Source organism: Vulpes vulpes, chromosome 3, assembly GCF_048418805.1.
Source record: "Vulpes vulpes isolate BD-2025 chromosome 3, VulVul3, whole genome shotgun sequence".
Lineage (NCBI taxonomy): Eukaryota > Metazoa > Chordata > Mammalia > Carnivora > Canidae > Vulpes > Vulpes vulpes.
Window position 1 is genome coordinate 93,574,836 of NC_132782.1, and position 18,273 is coordinate 93,593,108.

Genomic DNA, 18,273 nt, shown 5'->3' on the forward strand with positions numbered 1-18,273 from the left:
GCGTCCAGGATAGAAATGCCTTTAGACATCATTATATAGAGGGCTGTAAACTCAGACTCATGAGAGCTAGACGGGAGCCAAGAAAGGGGGACGGGAACCCTTCAGGCGGGGTCTGTGCTGACCCAGACCTATGTGCCCTGTCTCAAGCGAGCAGCCCCAGCTCAGCCCTACCGTCATCAGCATATGGGAATGCAGGTCCAGTATTGCTGCATCCACTCATTTTGCAAACGAATCCAGAAACCTGGATGAAATTTTATGTGAAGTCTCCTATTTTTAAATGTTGATAATGAATTCAGATATTTTTAAAATATGTGTGGGCCAAACAAGACATTTTTGTGGGCTGGATTCGGCCTGTTGGCAGCTTGTCTGAGAAGCCACTTGTTTTACTGGGGGGGAAACTGAGGCCCACAGAGGCACAGGGGCCTTCTTGAGGTCCCACAGCATCGGCTGGAATGCAGGGCTGCTGAGTTCCAGCTGACCATCCATCCTCTCGCTGTGGCTCCTCTTTGGGCCAGCTCCTTCCCCGCCAGACCTCAATCCCCGCACCTCTCTGAGGGTTACCCTGCTCCCCAGTCTTGCAACATCCAGCAACCTGGGATGTTGACATGGCTTCCTCTCCCTACCTCAGTGCCCTCAACTGGTTTTGTGACATGGGTGCATCCTAACTCCTCTCTGGGCTAACATCTCATGGAGATGGAGCGCTGGGGGTTCAGTGGCCCCCAGAACCCCTCCCTGCAGGTCCCTGAAGCCTCCCAGCCCCTGAGCATCCCCACCTCTGAGCTTCAGGATTGACATTCTGCAAACAGCAGCTGTCATGAAGCCATTTCCAGCCCCAGAGGTCCTGGCCCACGTCATTTACATGATTTAACATGCTGGGTTTCGGGGGGGCGTGTCTCTGAGCCCACAGCCAGCAGCCACTGCGCCATGACTTATTGATTTGACATATTAAACTGATGGATTTGGGGGGGGGATTATTTTATCTTGAAATGCCATGGTGCTTTGGGATTTCATATGATTTTGCAACAGTTCCCCTCTGCTTCCCAGAAGGGTTTTATTTGTCCAGTGGCTGGAATGCACTTGTTCTGGCTGCCTACTCCTTGGCCACATCCCATGGGAATAACAACAAAGACAATAATAGTAACAGCTCGTGCTTACATAACACCTGCTGTGTGCCAGGCACTGCCCTAAGCACTTTGCTCATCTATTAACTCGCTTTGTCTTCACACAGCCTGCAAAGTGGGTACTACATCCACCCCCAATTGTCAAGTGAGAACACAGGTTCAATGGGAGTGCGTCACTTGCCCCGTCTCCCAGCTAGTACCTAGTAGAGCCAGGCATCAACCGAGGTGAGCCGGCCCAGGTCCCTGTTTTTCATACCTGTGCCCCACTGCCACTTATAATTATCCTAATTGCTCATAATTATACTTATTAGGAAGTAATAGTAACACTTAGCTTCCTTGAATACTTCCCAAGTGTCAGGCTTGTGTAATTTACAGATCTTGTCTCATTTAATGCTCAGGACAGATCTATTATGCCCATTTTTCAAATGAGGAAACCGAGGGACAGAGGCATAAGGCCCCCGGCCAAGATCATACATCCAAGACACAGTTCCCACCCGTGATCTCCCACTCAGCCAAACTGGTCCTGGAAACTCTCTTAGCAAGGGAGGGACCGGGGCGAAAGGGAAATTGTTCTTGAAAACCCATCAATTCCATCAATGGAGGGTCAGAGTTGGTGTTATGAAGCTGTTTTTTAAAAAGGCAAAAAGTGCAGCTAACAGGATTAGCTGTCACCCCACGGGCCCCGTACCTGATGAGAAGCCATTTCATTTCTTCTGCCCTGGGAGGTCACCAGTTCTCGGCTGTAAATCGAGCCATTCGTGCCAAAGTCAGAGACTCTAAGCAATCATCTCTGTGATTCCTTAAACTTTCTGGATGTCACCAAGGCAAGACCCCACTGTCCCGGCTAGAGGCTGCCAGCCCACTGTCCTTTCAGATTTCCTTTATTCACACGTGTGGGCATCCATAACAGGAATAATCATGATGAGCACTGATTGCAGGCCAGGTCCTATGCAGTGGTTTCCGATGTTTAATTATTCAAGTTTCACCTTCTCTGTGTTTGCCACACGCCAGCATCTACCATCTAGCATTGACTCAATCTTCTTCTGAAGTTGACTCACTTTTCTCTTTTTTTAGGGGGGGTAGGAGGGACAGAGGGAAACGGAGAGAGAATCTCAAGCAGACTCCATGCACAGCATGGAGCCCGACGCAGGCCTCCATCTCACGACCCTGAGATCATGACCTGAGCCAAAATTAAGAGTTGGACACTTAACTGACTGAGCTTAACCCAGGCGCCCCTGAGGTTGACTTGCTTTCTTATACGTACATTAAAAAGGGAACTTTTGATCAGTGGTGCTCATGTTTGAGGGTTTGTCAAGATCGTCTGGAGAGCTTGTTACAACAGTCAGGTCCCAAAGCCCAAGAATTAGCATCACACGTTGTTGCGTGCGACTGCAGGTTGGGGCCCACGCTGAGACTGCTGGCTGAAACTACTGCTCTAATTGGATCCCTTGCCAAAAACCACGATGTGTCAGGGAGGGTCCCTGCAGGAAACAGAATCCCCCAAATGGTTCAAATGAAGACACTTTAATGAAAAAGTCCTTATAGAGGCATGGGAAGGGCTAAGAGAGTCTGAGGCCCCCAAAGGCTGGCTATAGAAGGGAGCCGTTACCAGCCTTGGGTGGGAAGGAGAAAGGGTGGGAAGACTGTAAGAGCCACAGCTGCTTTGCTCCCACAAACTTTGGGAGCTGTCATAGGAAGAAAATGAAACCTCTGCCAGAGAAGGGGCTCAAGACAGGGAGCAGGGCAGAAACACACTGACTTTTCTCTTCCCACCCTCCGATTTCTAGCCAGTGCCCCTCATTGCTCATCCAGAGGGTCAGGCAGCCTGGGGGTGGGTTCCTAGGAGTCAGGTCCCTGGGGCACAAAACAGGGTGGAGAAAGGTAGAGAGCAGTGGGTGGGGGAGAATGGGAGAGGATGGGGCTGATGGAGAATCACCAGCCCAGGAGGAAATCGTCTAAGTGTCCTTCACGTTGACCTAGGAATTGCCCAAGATTTTGAGCCCTCTCACGGTTTTAAACAATTAACAAGTGCTAGAAAGGTGTTAAGGACACATTAGCACCAAACAGAGACTCTTGATTGAGGTGATAAGAATTTTTAAAATAACAGAGAAGTGAGTAGCTTTTTCACTTTTTGACTCAGACAATTTCTCGTGGTACCTCCCCCCCCCCGCCCCCCAGGAAACACAGATGTGTAGATGGCACCCCCCAGTGTTACCCACTTGGAGTACTTAGTGGCTCTCATCAGGCATTGGTTGAGGGCTGCAGCTGGGGGTGGAGGGTGGTATCAAACCCCCCCACACACACCCTGTCTAGCCTGCTGTGAAGGTGGGTGAAGGTGGGGGTGGGCGCTGGTGACCAGGGCAAGCACTGGGCCAGAGAGGGCCATATGCCAGGAGGGGGGCAGCGTGTGCAGAAGTGCTGTGGCAGGGGTGGGTGGGGCACCCATCATGTCAGCCTCACGACCCTCTTCCCAGCCTGTTCCCTTGGGGACTGATGTTCATGAGCATCTCAACCACCCTCGTACCTCCAGTTACCATCTCTTTGACAATCATTTAATGAGTGCCCATGTCTTGCCAATGCCTGCACCTTTCTGTCTGAGCTCCAGGTACATCCTGGACATCCTGCCGGAGGTCCTGCAACTGATGTGGAAGCCCACTGTCTTCCTGCCTTAGCATCACCTCATTCTCAGTGAAGAACATTCACCATCTGCACAGTTGCCCAAGCTGGACACATGGCCCCACTCTGGACTCCTTCCTGTTTTTTGTGACCACATTCACAGTCAGAGTCTGCTGAGCCCATGCCTTGGGGGTTATCAGGTTCCCCACTTGTCCTCACCCCCACCGTTGCCATGGTAGGCCACCATCATCTCTTGCATGGAGCATAGCAGGGACCTCCAGCTGGCCTCTCCACCCATGCATCCTTCCTGAGCGGACCTCTTGATGGGGGGATCCTCCCTTTGCTGAGACCCTGAGGACCCCACTGGCCTCTGCCTCATGGGTCAAGCCCACCTTCCACAGCTTGGCTTTTGGCATCCTCATGGCCTATTTTCCCTTGTGACGTCCTTCCTCCCACCCCCCCCCCCTGACATCTGGGGGCCAGCTGGCCTCAGGATTGTTGAGTACTGAAGCCCACCCTCTCCCCCATCCTGGTTCAAGAATTACTTGGGATGCTGGAAAGCACGTAGATGAGAGCCATGGCCAGGGACCCCTGTGTCCCTCAGCTTAGATGGGCCCTTCTGACCAGCCCAAGAGCAGAGAATAATATGATTTCAAAGTGGCTACTCCATCCTGCCAACTTATAGCCATGACAGGTCCTGGCGTCAGAGAGGTCCAGTTTTGAACCCAGATGGTACCACTATCTAGCTGTGTAGACTAGTTGCTTCGTCCCTCTGAACCGAAGTTTGCTCATCTGTAAAGTGGGTGCTACCTCCCTACTCATAAGGGTGTTAGGAGGATAACATGTGAGTGCCAGTGTCTGAGGTCAGGTTCCCTAGATGTAGACACTGAGATGAGAATTCATGTGTAAGTCATTTACAAAGGAAATGCCCCAGGGGAGAGGGGTGAGAGAATTGGGGGAGGCAGGGCCAGGGAAATAAATCTGGAGAGAATAAGAGCCTAAGTAACTGTAACCAGGAAATATAGTGCCTGTTTCTCCACAGTTAACTTACTTATTTTCTGAGCATCTGAGCCCCTGATGCCCATCGCACCCCTCGGCCCATCTGAAAAAGCAGAGCTGAATGCTGCTGTGAGGGGAAGTGGGAAGGGTGGAGGCCTGGCCTGGGCCCATGTGGGCAGGGATAAGAGCACCATCCCCTTGGGGAGGGGGAGTAGGGATGCTCTGGGGGAGGCACTGAGTCAACAAGCAGCACAGTGGTGAGGGGCGGCCTCCACCTGCCACCAGGATGACAGCAGCTGGAGGTGAAGGCTGCTGGGAGGGAGGCCAGGCCTCCGAGGGAGCTGCCGCCCTCCTGGTGTGGCTCAGCTCACCCCGCATCTCCTGCCTTCCTCCCTGCTGCCTCCGTGGGCCTTGGGCCAGGGAAGGGCCTCGGAGGCTATGAGTGTGCCGTGCCAGGGGGTGTTTTAACAACATCCAGGCTGCCAAGAGCACATTATTCTTTTACAGAAATCCAAGGGATTGCCCAGGAGATATGATATTTTTGTAGCCAAAAAAAAAAAAAAAAAAAAAAAAAAGAAAGAAAGAAAGAAAAGAAAAGAAAGAAAAAAAAAAAGAAGGAAAGAAAAAAGAAAAAAAGGAATTTCTCCACAGCTCTAAAAGCCCATGTGCTAGGAATGATAGTGGGTGTTCCAGAATCTGGATTCTTCATCAGGGAGCAGATAAGGACCGAGAATTTTCTATTTGTTTGCTTCATTCACTAAGTGGTATATTTCAGATATCCCTAGGACATTTCTGGTGGAAGGAATAATTTTATAAAAGCAGAGAAGTAGGAAAGACATGTTTGACAAGTTTGGAAAACAGAAAAGCTGAAGATCGGGACTCTTTGTTGTAAGGGATAGAAATTCCACCTCAAACTGGCTTCAGCAAAGATAAGGACTTAACTGGTTCATGTGACTGAAAGAACAAATGACAATAGCTTCAGGCATGGCTGGATCCAGGGGTTCAAACAATGTCATAGGACATAATCCTCATCCATCTCAGCTCTGCCTTCCTTGGCACTGATTCTCCTTTCACAAAGGTCCTTGCCCCTTGGTGACTCAGTGAGTTCCGTCTTTCCACCCTCCTAGGCTCAAACCCAGGAGGAAGAAAGGACTTTTCTTCGCCAATAGTTCCAGCAAAAGTCCTGTGGCTGACTCTCATTGAACTGACTTGGGTCATGTGTCCATCTCTGGCTGGCCAGGCCTGGTCCATAGTCCCTTCTCTAAAGTGTGGGGCTTGCTCTAACACTGGTTAGTGTGGCTTTAAGGTAGGTCGTGTGATGCGTTACATTTTCTCCTGCCCATCCTTTTTCTCAGAAATCTTATCTGCTCCCACGATTCCATTTCTCCCTCTTGACTCTGTCTCTATCCTTGGACCTCACTCAACCCCCCTGGGCTCTATTTCCAGGGGACCATGGTGGGGGCATGTACCTCTCATACAACAACAGTAATATCTTGTACATTGAGCTGTCACTAGGTACTAAGCACAAGCTCTTCACATTGCTGTGTAGTGGAATCCTCACAGCATGACAATATTATAAAATAGGTGTTATTATTATCTTTGTTTTCTCCATGAAGAAACAGAGGCATAGAGAGGTTCATTCTTAAATCAATGACTAGAGTTCGGGGTGGGGGGTCATGAGGCTCTGGTTGGCTAGATAGGAATCATGTGCTTGACCATGGAGCCAAGATGTGAGTCAGCTGCAAGTCAACTACACAGACCAAGAGAAGGGAAAGGACACTCCAAATGAAAAGCATGTAGAATGAAGGGAGCGAGAATGTGGGGTGGGAGAAACAGAATATGCCCCCTAAACTAGGTGGTAAATGATGGCAGTCCAAATTGGAAAAGTTTGGGAGGAAAGGGAGCTGTGCTAGCATAGGATCTACAAAGATTTGGGCAGCGAAGCCAGTGCAAGGACAGAGGTGCAACTGGCCTTCAGGAACAGCTGGAACCAGGCACTCACACTCTCACCCCATTGGCCAACTCTAGGTCATGTGATCACACTGGACCAATCATCTACGCCTAGGAAGGCAGCCCCACTTTTTTAGAGCAGGGCTGCTGGGGGAGGGGGGTTGGTTAGCCACGAGGTTGAAGCTGAGGAAGGAGCCGTAGTAGTTTCTAGAAAAAAGGGGGATACGGTACTGGGCAGATGAAAATGTAGGCGCATGCTTGTAGCTGCAGGTGATGGAGAACCCCGCCCTGACCAGTGTAACCATAGGGAAGCGCCCGGGGCTGGTGGTTGGCCCAGTGACGTCACCCTTCTGGTTGCTCTTCATCCTAAGGCCGGTGCCCCCCCCGCCCCCCGGGCCATCAGACGGCTGCCAGGAGCGGAGAGGGACTGCGTCCATCTGCAGGGCGGGGCGGGGGGTCCTCCCTGCGGTCAGGACGGCCGATGCATGCATGCCGCCGTGCAGCAGTGTGCCTGCCTGACCCGGCCCCGGGAAGCAGCCCCACCCGCGGGGCGCCGGTGGAAGGTGGGCGTGGCGGGGCCACCCCGCGGCATCCTTCCTCTCACGGCCACTCTGCGCCTGTCGTGCAGGGGTCCTGTGGCTGTCGGTGGTCTCCGAGGTGCTCTACATCCTCCTGCTGGTGGTCGGCTTCAGCCTCATGTGTCTCGAGCTCTTCCACTCCAGCAATGTCATCGACGGGCTCAAGCTCAACGCCTTCGCAGCTGTCTTCACGGTGCTGTCAGGTAAGGTGGGGGGCCTCAGGTGGTGCAGCCTAACCCCGGGCTTCCGGCAGAGCGGACCCCGCGGGGTTCCCGGGCCGCCCTGGGGCCGAGGCCTGGCGCTCCCACCCGGTGACCGTGCACCAATCACTGCCCTTCTCTGAGCCTCCGTGTTACAGTTTGTAAAATAGGATTTGTCTGCTCGCCTGTTCACTCATTCGGTGGTTATTGAATCACTGTGCTAATAATAAGTACTGGGGAGGGGGGGGGGATCCTGGGTGACTCAGCGGTTTGGCTCCTAACTTTGGCCCAGGACTCGATCCTGGAGTCCGAGGATTGAGTCCCGCGTTGGGCTCCCTGCATGGGGCCTGCTACTCCCTCTGCCTGTGTCTCTGCCTCTTTCTCTCTTTCTCTCTCTCTCTCTCTCTCTCTCTCTCTCTGTGTGTGTGTGTCTCTCATGAATAAACAAATAAAATCTTTCAAAAAATAATAAATACAGGGGTTTTAGTGATGAACAGAAAGGGTCAGTTGTAGTCTTCCCGGAGCTTAACACATGTGGGAGAAAGAGGTGGATTAGCTTGAGATGTATTCAGGAGCTGAACACCGAACAGTCTAGTGATGGATGGTATTTGGGGGATGAAGCAGAGAGAGGTGCTTTATTAGAATGAGGGGATGGTGGTGTCTCCTGTAAGGATATAAAAGGGGGGCCTGTTTGGCGTGGCAGGCACATCACTCATCTGCTTTAGCTTATTTGCCTTTGAGACATTCTTGTGGAAGCTGAAGGAGCAAACACCCCTGGAAGCTCAGGGGCTAGTGTGAGGTGGGCAGAGATTGTGTGTCACGGCCACAGCTGGGGACTTTGAAGGTTTTAGGGAGAACGGGATGCTCCGAAGCATGATATGACTCAGGGAGGTGGAGACAGACGACTCCAAGAAAATGCCATTAGGTGAGGTGGCCAGGTGCCCAGAGTTATTTCAACAGATCCCGGTCATGAGGGGTTAAGCAGGGAATGTGCCAGAGGGAGTCAAAGGAACCTATAAACCATAACTTCAGGAGGCCTGACAGATAGAGTGGTGGCTTGGCTGTGTAAGACATCTGTTCCTAAAAAGCCAAATGTAAATTGAATTTCTATAAATCTAATCCCATTCTTCATGCTTTGGAAGAACCCTCTATTTAATGAAACCGAAACGATGAACCTTTTGGTGAGGGAAATAATCTCCCCCTAATTGAAGTATGTGTATATAACAGAGGGATCCCTCGAAGATTGAGAGCTGAATTCAAGAGATTACAGGACGTGCCACAGATCAAAACATGCATGACCTGGCTTTCTTGGGATGTGGAAATGTAACCATCATAGTAAAGGAAAGCAAGGAAAAGCAGAGTGATTCTCAGTAGCGTCCGTTTTGGTTCTTCCTCACACCATTCCTAGCTATTGGTCTGTGGACTATTCTGGACCTATTTGTTCTCCCTGCCCCCTGATCTTGTATTCATTTACTCAACCAATATTCAATGAAGTCCTACAGGACCAGGTGCTGTGTGTTTGGGGAGGTCAAAGGAAAAACAGCTGTGCCTTCATCCTCCTGAAGTTTGCAGTCTTATGAGAGACAGACTCATCAAATGATTATAAGATGGTGGGTTGACCTCTATGTACTGGGTGTGGCGAGAGGCTACAGGAGGGGGACCCATGTTGGCCTGGGGTCGGGGGTGTAGGGATGGGTGGTTGGAGGGGCATGGGGAAGGCACCCTTTGAACTGAGACTTGGAAAAAAACATAAGAGTTTCCTTGACAGACAGCTTGGGGAAGGCACTCCAGATAGAGGGAACAGCATGGGCAACATGCTGTTGTGGGGTGACATATTCTGGAAACTTCGAGTAGTTCAGAATGATGGGAAGGTAGAGGAGAACAAGCAGGAGAATTGAGAGATGAGGCTGGAGAGCTGGGTGAGGGTCTTGGTGCTTTGCAATGATCTTTAGATCTTACCCTGTAGGTGACAGGAAGCCTTTAAGAATTCAGAGCAGAGGGAGATATGGTCATTTGGGGTTGAGGCACAGGCTGTGGTATGGACGGAGTGGGGCAAGAGTGAGGTGGGGAGACCGGCCAGGAGGTGACAAGCGCACGGGTGGTGGGAACAGGGGATGCGGGTTCACCCACCCTCCGGCTAAGAGGTAAAGTCAGCAGGGCTACAGGCAGCTCAGGAGAGCTGTGTGGGCATAGAAAACAGAGCCCAAGGAACTTCCTAGTGTGGAGTCCAGAGAATTCAGGAGGTGCATGAGCCTGATGGGGAAGAGTTCCAGCTTTATTTCTCTAACTTGTAGCTGACATGCAGTGTGTCCTTCAGCTATGAATGGAGGCAATGAAACTCGGTAGCGGGTGGCACCTGTTATGTAGTCACCAATAGTAATCTATATTTTCCTCTCACGCTACAGTGGTGGCAGATATCTCGACATGCACTCATTCAAAATGTGATGCTTCCTGGAGCTTCTGCGGAGTCTTGCTATCTAGCATGTTAACGAAGAAACACATGTACTCCTGTACCGCAGACTTATTTGAGTATTTTGCTAACTATATTTCTGTATAGCTGGTTTGCTCTGTAATCCTATGTATTTTATTATGCAGCCAGAAACACCGTTCTGAGGAGGGGCCCACAGGTCCAGATGGCCAGAGCCTCGGATCTGGTGTCCCCTGGCTGGTATCTGGCCAGGGATGGGATGAACGGTGTAGCTCTGAGAGGGGGAAGGTGGGAAAGGAGCAGAGAGTGAGAGGTGATGGGTCCCGGCTGAGGTGTGACATGCTGTGGGATGTCCAGGCTCCTCTCCCTTGTTAAGTCGTTTCACCTTTTCTTTCCTGGCTCCACGCTCGAAGATTCCCTTTCATTAGCCCAAGCACCTGGCCCTCCCCGTCAACCTGCTCACTCCAGTCACAGCATAAAAGCTGGTAGGCAGCCCAGGACAACCATCTCCAGGTCCTCAAGCAAACCTCTTGTGGGGTAGGAGGTGGGGCCTCTTCCCCCTGCCTTAAAGGGCTTATCAAAATTTTCACCCCTCAAAACAAACAAAAAAAAACCCCAGAGTCCCACTGCTAAAGAAAATAAGATTGTCTCCAATAATTTCAGACAGATAAACAATGCAGGGCTTAGGAAGGTTAATTGACTTGCCCAGGGTCACACAGCTGGTCAATTGTAGAGGCAGGATTAAACCCAGCTCCTGCTGGCTTGAAAGCCCTGTGCTCTTTTCAAGGGATGGAGCTGCAGGGGTGACCGGGCTGGAGGGAAAAGTCTTAAAAGTCTTTAGGAAACAGTAACTAAGAAGGCTGTATGAGCCAGATGATGTCATAAGACCCAAGTAGCCCGTGGAGGAGAGAAAGGATCTTGTATTGCTGCCTGGGGGAAGAGAAATGGGGGCAACAGGATGCCAGGGGAGAGGCTGCCTGGCCCTGGAGCCCCTGGCCTTTCCTGAGCCAGTTGTGAACAGGGCAAGGGGTGAGGAAGGGCCTGGCGGGGTGCGGGGCTTCGGGTCTGCTCTGCTGGGAGGGAAGGGGGTGGGCAGGCCACTGGCAAGGCCCATGTGGGGGCAGGGCTGCTCCCTGAAGCCCCAGACCAGCTCACACGGAGGAGGGGTCCTCCGCCTGAGGGCAATGCCTCCAGGGTAGAGGGCAAAGCAGAGTCGGGGCAGCCCCTCCTTAACCCAATTACTATCATCAATTATAACGAACCAAGTAATTATGATAACTCATGATAGCGGGCGCTGGCTGAGATGCCGCTGAGCACCAGCACTGGGCTCCGCCTGCCACACGGTGTCCTTGGGAGGAAGAGACTAACACTGTGCCATCTGCAGCTGGGAACACCCACTTGCCTACTGTGCCTAGCTGGTAAGTTATTGAACCCCCTAACTGCCCGAACCTGCCACATGAAGTGCCTTGAGCTGGGCTTAGCACCTGGGACCTCAGCTTATCGTTGTTATTATTGTTCCCAGCAATCTTCCAGTAAAGCGAGGGCAGATAGTGGCCCCAGGACCAGCCCTGTTAAGTAAAGGGGCACCAAGGGGCTCATGCTCCGTAAGTGAAAGGAGAAGGGGTGACACAACCTACCCAGCAGAGCTGCATTCCTGGCTGGAAGTGGTTGTAAAGATACGGTTGCCGCCCCCTCTCCCCCCACCCCACCCGACCCCAAGGACGGGGGGCTATGGTTGCTGGTCCACTGGCCCTGGGGGCCTAGAGCTCATAGAACTTCTAAGGACGTATGAAATGTTTTAATTTTGACTGCTTTTTCAAATCAGAAGGAAAAAAATGTCATAGTAACAAAGACCTAACAGTGGATCTAGACAGGATCATAATTGTCTACCACTGCAGTCAGAAAGTACGATTTTTTTTTTTAGAAAGTATGATTTTTAATATTTCTTTTATGGAGGAAAAGGCCCATGGAGGCAGAAGTGTTTGGGACCCATGAAAGTCATGATGTGGCCCTGCAGCAGGCCACAGCTTTTCTTGGGCTCTCAGGACTGAGCAAACTCAATTCCAGACCAGAGGTGGCTCCAGCTGCCTGTGGCCCCTTCCTGGGTCCTGTGATTTCAGCCAAGAGGTACGGAGAAGACAGAAGACTCCCTGAGTTTCTTCCTCCAGCGACGGGAGGCATGTGAGAACAGGCTGAAAATGTCTGTTTTCCCCCCGATTCCTACGAAAAGTGAGACAGATCTCCTTAGGAAAAACACAGTCATTTAGAGAACCCCTGCACAATCCAGCCAACTGTGGGCTTTCAGTAAGAGCTGCAGTGACATAAGAGAAACGTGAGCATTTCTGGGAAATAAGCAGACCTTGCGGAGAAGTCAGGAAGAGTATTTTGTTGGTAACGAGAAAAAGAGATTTTGCAATAAAACCAAAAATGACCAAGAAGAGATTGCTGTTTGGAATCAGGTTTAAGGAGCCATGTTCAGAACGAGGTATTGAATTGAAGAGCAAGCACCTCCATGGCCTGCAAGGTGGATGCCACAGTGTGCTTTGGACAGGTTTGGGGATCTTGGAGCTTCTCTTAGTGTGGTGATTGTCACTTGTTACAATAAACCATCACATATTCTTTTAGGATGCACTTCTTGATACCCTAATTCTTGGATCTGTGGTGAAAGAATCCTGCATTGATAACCCCCTCTGTTCAATCTCCCTGCCCTGGTCAGACTGGGTCTCTCACCCACAACTTAGAGAGCAAGTACTTCTGTGTATTTTTGCATCTAAAAATGCAGAGTTGAAGTCAGAGAAATAAGTATTTCTATATTACTAAAGATTCTTTTGATTGCAAGTGACAAGAACCCAATCATATTAGCTAATGGAAGAAAGGGGATGATGATAGAAATCTGTTGATTCATGTAATTGAAAAATCCAAGGTGATTGAGCTTCAGGCATGGCTGCATCCAGGTGATCATGTCATCAGGTATCTATCTATATCTCCACACTCTGCTTTCCTCTGATTTCATTCTCAGGCCTTGTCCATGTGGCGCGAAGATGGTCATAGCAGTTCCAGGCTTACATAAGATTCCGTGGTAGAAAAGAGCTCCTTTCCAACAGCTCCCACAAAACTCTAAGGAAGACCATGACTGGATCCACTAAGTTCATAGACTCATTCCTGAACCAGTCTCCATGCCAGAGAATGAAATACTCTGATTAGCCAGGCCTGGGTCCCTAGACCTACCCATGGTGTGAGCTTAGCTATGGACCAAGCACGATTATTACACAGTGGTGGACAAGCAGTTGCCCAAACAAACAGGTTGCCTGCAAATCCAAATGGTTGGTCAAGTTGGGAATTAGCAGGAGGCCAGCAGTGGAGCTAAAGGACCCAGAGCCCTAGGAATGGCAGAATTTCCTTAAAGCAGATCCTAAGATTAAGATTCGTGTGCCCATTGCTTATTTGGGAGGTGATCCCAGAAAGTGTGGTGGGAGAGTGGAGAAGGAAGATGGGAAGGGAGGAAAGTCAATAAAGAGAGTGTCAATGAGCAGGGGAGTACTGTGGGCTACTGGGGTTCAGTCCTGGGGTCCGTCTGAGAGGCTGAGCAGACCACACTTCAGAACTGTTCACCCAGTAAGAAAGCACCGCTATTTATTCACCAGCTCCTTTTGGGCACCAATTTAGAGTCCTTCCCGAGGCATTAAGCTTCCAGAATCTCTAATCTTCTCCGCCTAAGAGAGCAAGTGTCAGAGGAAGGAAGCTGCTGACAGGCACAGGAATTGCCCTGGCCCCTGCTGCAGCTGGCCTCTGGTACAGGTGTGCGATGGACAGTGTCCAGGACAGAAGAACAACTCAAAGAAGGGGTGCTCTGAGCCACTGGCCCACTGTAGTATAGTTCTGATGCTATCTGCCTGGAGCTAGCACCCATTGCCATGGGCCCTGGGAAGACTGCTCCCACCTCAGGTGCCAGCCACAGGTTCAGCCTTGTTTCTGACCCACTGACAAATTCAGGGTTTCCTCCACACACACACACACACACACACACACCCCACCCCGTGATAATCCACTAAACTCACAGAACTTGGGAAAGAGCTATATTTAGGATTACGGTATTGTTGTGAAGGATGTGGTCAGGATAAGAAGAGACCCTTAGGGCGAGGTCTGGGGAGGGCCTCAGGTGCAGAGCTTCCATGCCCACCTGATTCAGTGGAATCGGGGTGCATCGCCCTTGTGCATATCCATGTGTTCATTAACCAGGAAGCATGCTCGAGCCTGGTGTCCTGAGTTTTTACTGGGGGTTCACTACGTAGGCATGATCGATGGGATTGCTAGCCCTGTGCTTGAACTTTTTTTTCTTTTTTTTTTTTAAATAAATTTATTTCTTATTGGTGTTCAATTTGCCAACATACAGAATAACACCCAGTGCTCACCCCGTCAAGTGCCCCCCTCAGTGCCCATCACCCATTCACCCCCACCCCTTGCCCTCCTCCCCTTCCACCACCCCTAGTTCCTTTCCCAGAGTTAGGAGTCTTCATGTTCTGTCTCCCTTTCTGATATTTCCCACACATTTCTTCTCCCTTCCCTTCTATTCCCTTTCACTATTATTTATATTCCCCAAATGAATGAGAACATATAATGTTTGTCCTTCTCCGATTGACTTATTTCACTCACTGTGCTTGAACTTAACCTCTAACCCTACAGCCTCCCCTCTGGTGGCTGATATTGAACTGGCTTGAAGCCCTGCCCTCTGAGCATGTGGTGGATGGTCATTGAATCATCTCATTGGTTATCAAAAACTCAGGTGTGATCCAAGGGCTCGGGAATAACAAAGAATCAAAGACACTCCAATCACCCAGGAAATTCCAGAGATTTAGAGTCTCTAGAGTCTCCCTCTCAGAAGGGAGGCAGTGAGGGGTGCGGGGGTGGGGTGGGGTGGGGGAAGGCCAGTCACATTCTTTATTAAACAGCAGGGGTCTGGTTGGGCAGACAGGAGCTGTACCTGCAGCACAGGGCTCACCTGCCCACAGCCAGGTTTTGTTTGGGTGGACTGGTGACACTGATGAAGTTTGAGGGAGGGAGAGACCTGGGCTGTCTTTTCTGATTTGGAGCAAGTAACTTGAGCACTTGCAAGGGAGCTGGGCCTGCTCAGCCTGCAGGCTTTCATGGGGGGTCCTGGAGAGTTTGGAGTATTTCTCTCTGGCTCCCTGGGTCCAGCAGGTAGCAGATCACAGCCAGCCTCCCCAGACTCAGTTCTCTAAAGCTAACCTGGCTAGGGCCACGCTTATTCCCTGAACTCAGGTGTGCAGGGAGCACTGAAGTGCTCTCCTTTCTGGAAAGGAAAAGATTTTATGTATTTGAAAGAGAGGCAGCATGCACAGCAGAGGGAGAGGCGGGCAGAGAGAGAAGCAGACTCCCAGCTGAGCAGGAAGCCCAATAGAGCTCCATCCCAGAATCCTGAGATCATGACCTGAGCCAAAGGCAGCTGCTTAACTGACTGAGCCAACCAGGCACCCCCAAAAGGACCTTAATTATAATTCTGCGCTTTTAGCCTCCTGGCCTAGTCTTATCTTTAGAATTTTGGGGGACCCTCTCCCTCCTGTCTTTGCTGTATGGTCTTACATAATGTCAGACAGGGGATGGGGTTTCATCTTTGTCATCGTCCTACAGGTCACAGTCCCAGAAACCTTTACAGCCAGAAGTGTCCCAGAATCCAGACCTTTTCAGATTTTCGAAGGTAACGTGATCACTAGGCCATTTATTACCTAACACTGCAGCAGGGGCTCGGGCAGCGCCCTGTAAGCAAATACATTTCATGTCTCTGCAGTAAAATCCATGAATATTCATACTAGGGGGATAAATAAAGACTGTTCAGGTTCAGTAGCTTCACATCCATTCAGGTTGGGCTTTTCTGCTTGGTGAGTTCAGGCCAAGCCAGGCTTTATGTCCAAAATGAGTTACAGAGAAGCTTTTGGATTTCAGAAGTTCTGAGAATTTGGAAGTGTAGACAGGAAATTATGAGCTCAGTAGCTACCATTTACTGAGCATCTACTATGTGCTAGGCTTCTAAATACATCATCCTTATGTGATGGTAGGTGCTATCATTAGGCCCCATTTCAGAGTTGAGAAAATTGAGGCACGAGGCTGCTAAGTGCAGTTCTGGCTTCAAAGCCCATGTATTTTACTACTGCATGAGACCATGCAGGCTACGACTGAGCCTCTGCTGCCCTGTGCCCAGAGTCCCCTCTGGTCCCCCAGGGCCACATGGGAAATGGGAAAACGAGGCTGACACTTTAGTACCTGTGGTCCTGTCACTCCAGATCAGAGTTTTCAGATCCAGTCCCCACAGGGACCATGTGGGTGACATTGGTGGGTAATGCCAGCTGGATGGACTACAACAGTGACGGTATTGCTGGCAAACGGGGGGGGGGGGGGGGGGGGGGGCGGGGCGCCCCATCAGCAGCACATGGTTGCCATGGAGAAATGTGCATGGCCTTCTGGGAAAGCCCCAAATCAGATTGTTTAATTCAATTGTTTTTAAAATAGCCTTATTGAAGCATAATTTATAAATCATAAAATTCACCCATGTAAAGTGTACAATTTAATGGTTTTTAGTAAGCATCAACACAGTGCAATTTTGAGATCTTTTCATCAGCCCCATAAAAAACCCTGTACCCACTAACACTCCTTATTTTCCACCAAACCCACCAGCCCTGGGCAACCACTAATCTATTTTCCATCTCCATATATTTGCCCTCCAGACATTCCATATAAATGAAATCATGTGATAGAGGGGCTTTTATGACTTGCTTCTTTCACTTAGTGTGAGATCCTCACAATTCATCCGTATCATAGCAGGTGTCACCTCTGTTCCTTTTTACTGCTGAATAATATTCCGCAGCACAGATCCACCACATTGTGTTTTTCCATTTGCCAGTGGATGGACATGTGTGTTGTGTCCACTTTTTGGCTAGCTGCAAACATTCTGTGGTGGCGTACAAACATTCACGGACCAGTGTTTGTGTGGACATATGTTTTCCTAGGGGAGGAATGGCTAGGTCACATGGTAACCCTCTGTTTAACTTTTTAATTTAAAATATTTTAAACTGTGCCAGCCAACAGAACATTACTGCGGACCTTCATTTCCCTCCCCTGCCCCAACCAAGAAAAAGCCAACTTTTTTCTTTTTTTTGTCCTGAGGACTATAGTGAAGACAGCTCACTCCCCCACCCCGAGGCCCCTGACCTAAAATGCTCAGTAAGTTAAGGCTTCTGAAAGTGAAAGCCTGGAAGGGAAGGATTCACAGATGGGTTTTTCTTGCCCCTTTCCTGCAAAACCTCTGGCACCAGGAAGTTCAGAGCCCCTGAATGGAGGGAAAGAAAAGGGGAGAAAATACAGGGGAAAAAAACATGAATTAAAACCTGAAAATATCCAGTCACACCTATTTATGCCTGAGGACCAGTGGCTTACTCACCAGGTACCTGAGGTTGGCATCCCTCCAAGGGACAGCTCTCTATGTGATCATTTCCAACCCCTTTAGGGGTTGAAAAATATATAGAAGTCTTTTCTCACTTAGCCTAATTTGACCATTCTCAGGATTCTTTTTTTTAAACGAAGTCTGTTTTTGCCATTTCTAGTTGGTATTTATCAAAGGTTACATTTGTAGAAGTGGATCCAGGCTTCTTCCCCTGACTACAAAGTGTGGTCTGTGCCTTCTGCTCTAAGTAACGTCATCTGTGTTTCTGTCCCTCCTGGCTGGTCCTCACACCGTCCTGCCCAAGCCCCGGGCTCCTTCTGCCGGACTGCCCTCCCATGCTCGGCGGGCTCACTCTCTCACAGGACCCTCTCAAAGGGCATCTCCTTGGGAGGTGGGGGAGGCAGTCTTCCCCTCCTCTGTCCCCCTCCCATCACTATCCATTCCCTCCTGTGTTGTTTTTCTTAACGGCTTACAGCTTTCCAACAGTACGGTAGGCACTCGGTATCGATTGAGTGGATACAAGAACTTATAACCCATTTGTTTACTTGTCTGCCACCCCTCCCTTCTCTCCAGACCCAGTTTTCTCAACCTTGGTACAACATTTTGTACCGGATCATTCTTTGTGGTGGGGGGAGGTGGGCCGTCCTAGACCTGGTGGGATCTGCGGCATCTTAATCTCTACCCACTGGATGCCCCAGTAACGCCCCCTCCCAAGTCAACACAACCAGAATGTCTCCAGACCTTGCCCAGTGTCCCTTGGGAGGCAAAATCCTGCCTGGTTGAGAACCATGCTGTCCAAGGTGGGCTCCATGAGAGCAGGGGCTTTCTCTTTCTCTTTCACTGTTGTGTCCTGAAGGCTTGGCCCTCAGGTACTTCTCACTGAGTGCATGAGAATTGCAGAGGTGAAGCACATGAGTGGACCTCT

At 50.2% G+C, this 18,273-nt stretch overlaps 1 protein-coding gene across 4 annotated transcripts in view; it reads left to right on the top strand.

Moving 5' to 3' along the window:
* GSG1L (GSG1 like) overlaps positions 1 to 18,273 on the top strand; it is a 204,815-nt gene that overhangs the window by 120,311 nt on the left and 66,231 nt on the right. For all 4 annotated transcript variants that reach the window (XM_072753608.1, XM_072753606.1, XM_072753605.1 and 1 more), the window contains one exon: positions 7,315 to 7,467. In XM_072753608.1, coding sequence (XP_072609709.1) covers positions 7,315 to 7,467 — 153 coding nt within the window. The remainder of the gene's footprint in view (positions 1 to 7,314; positions 7,468 to 18,273) is intronic.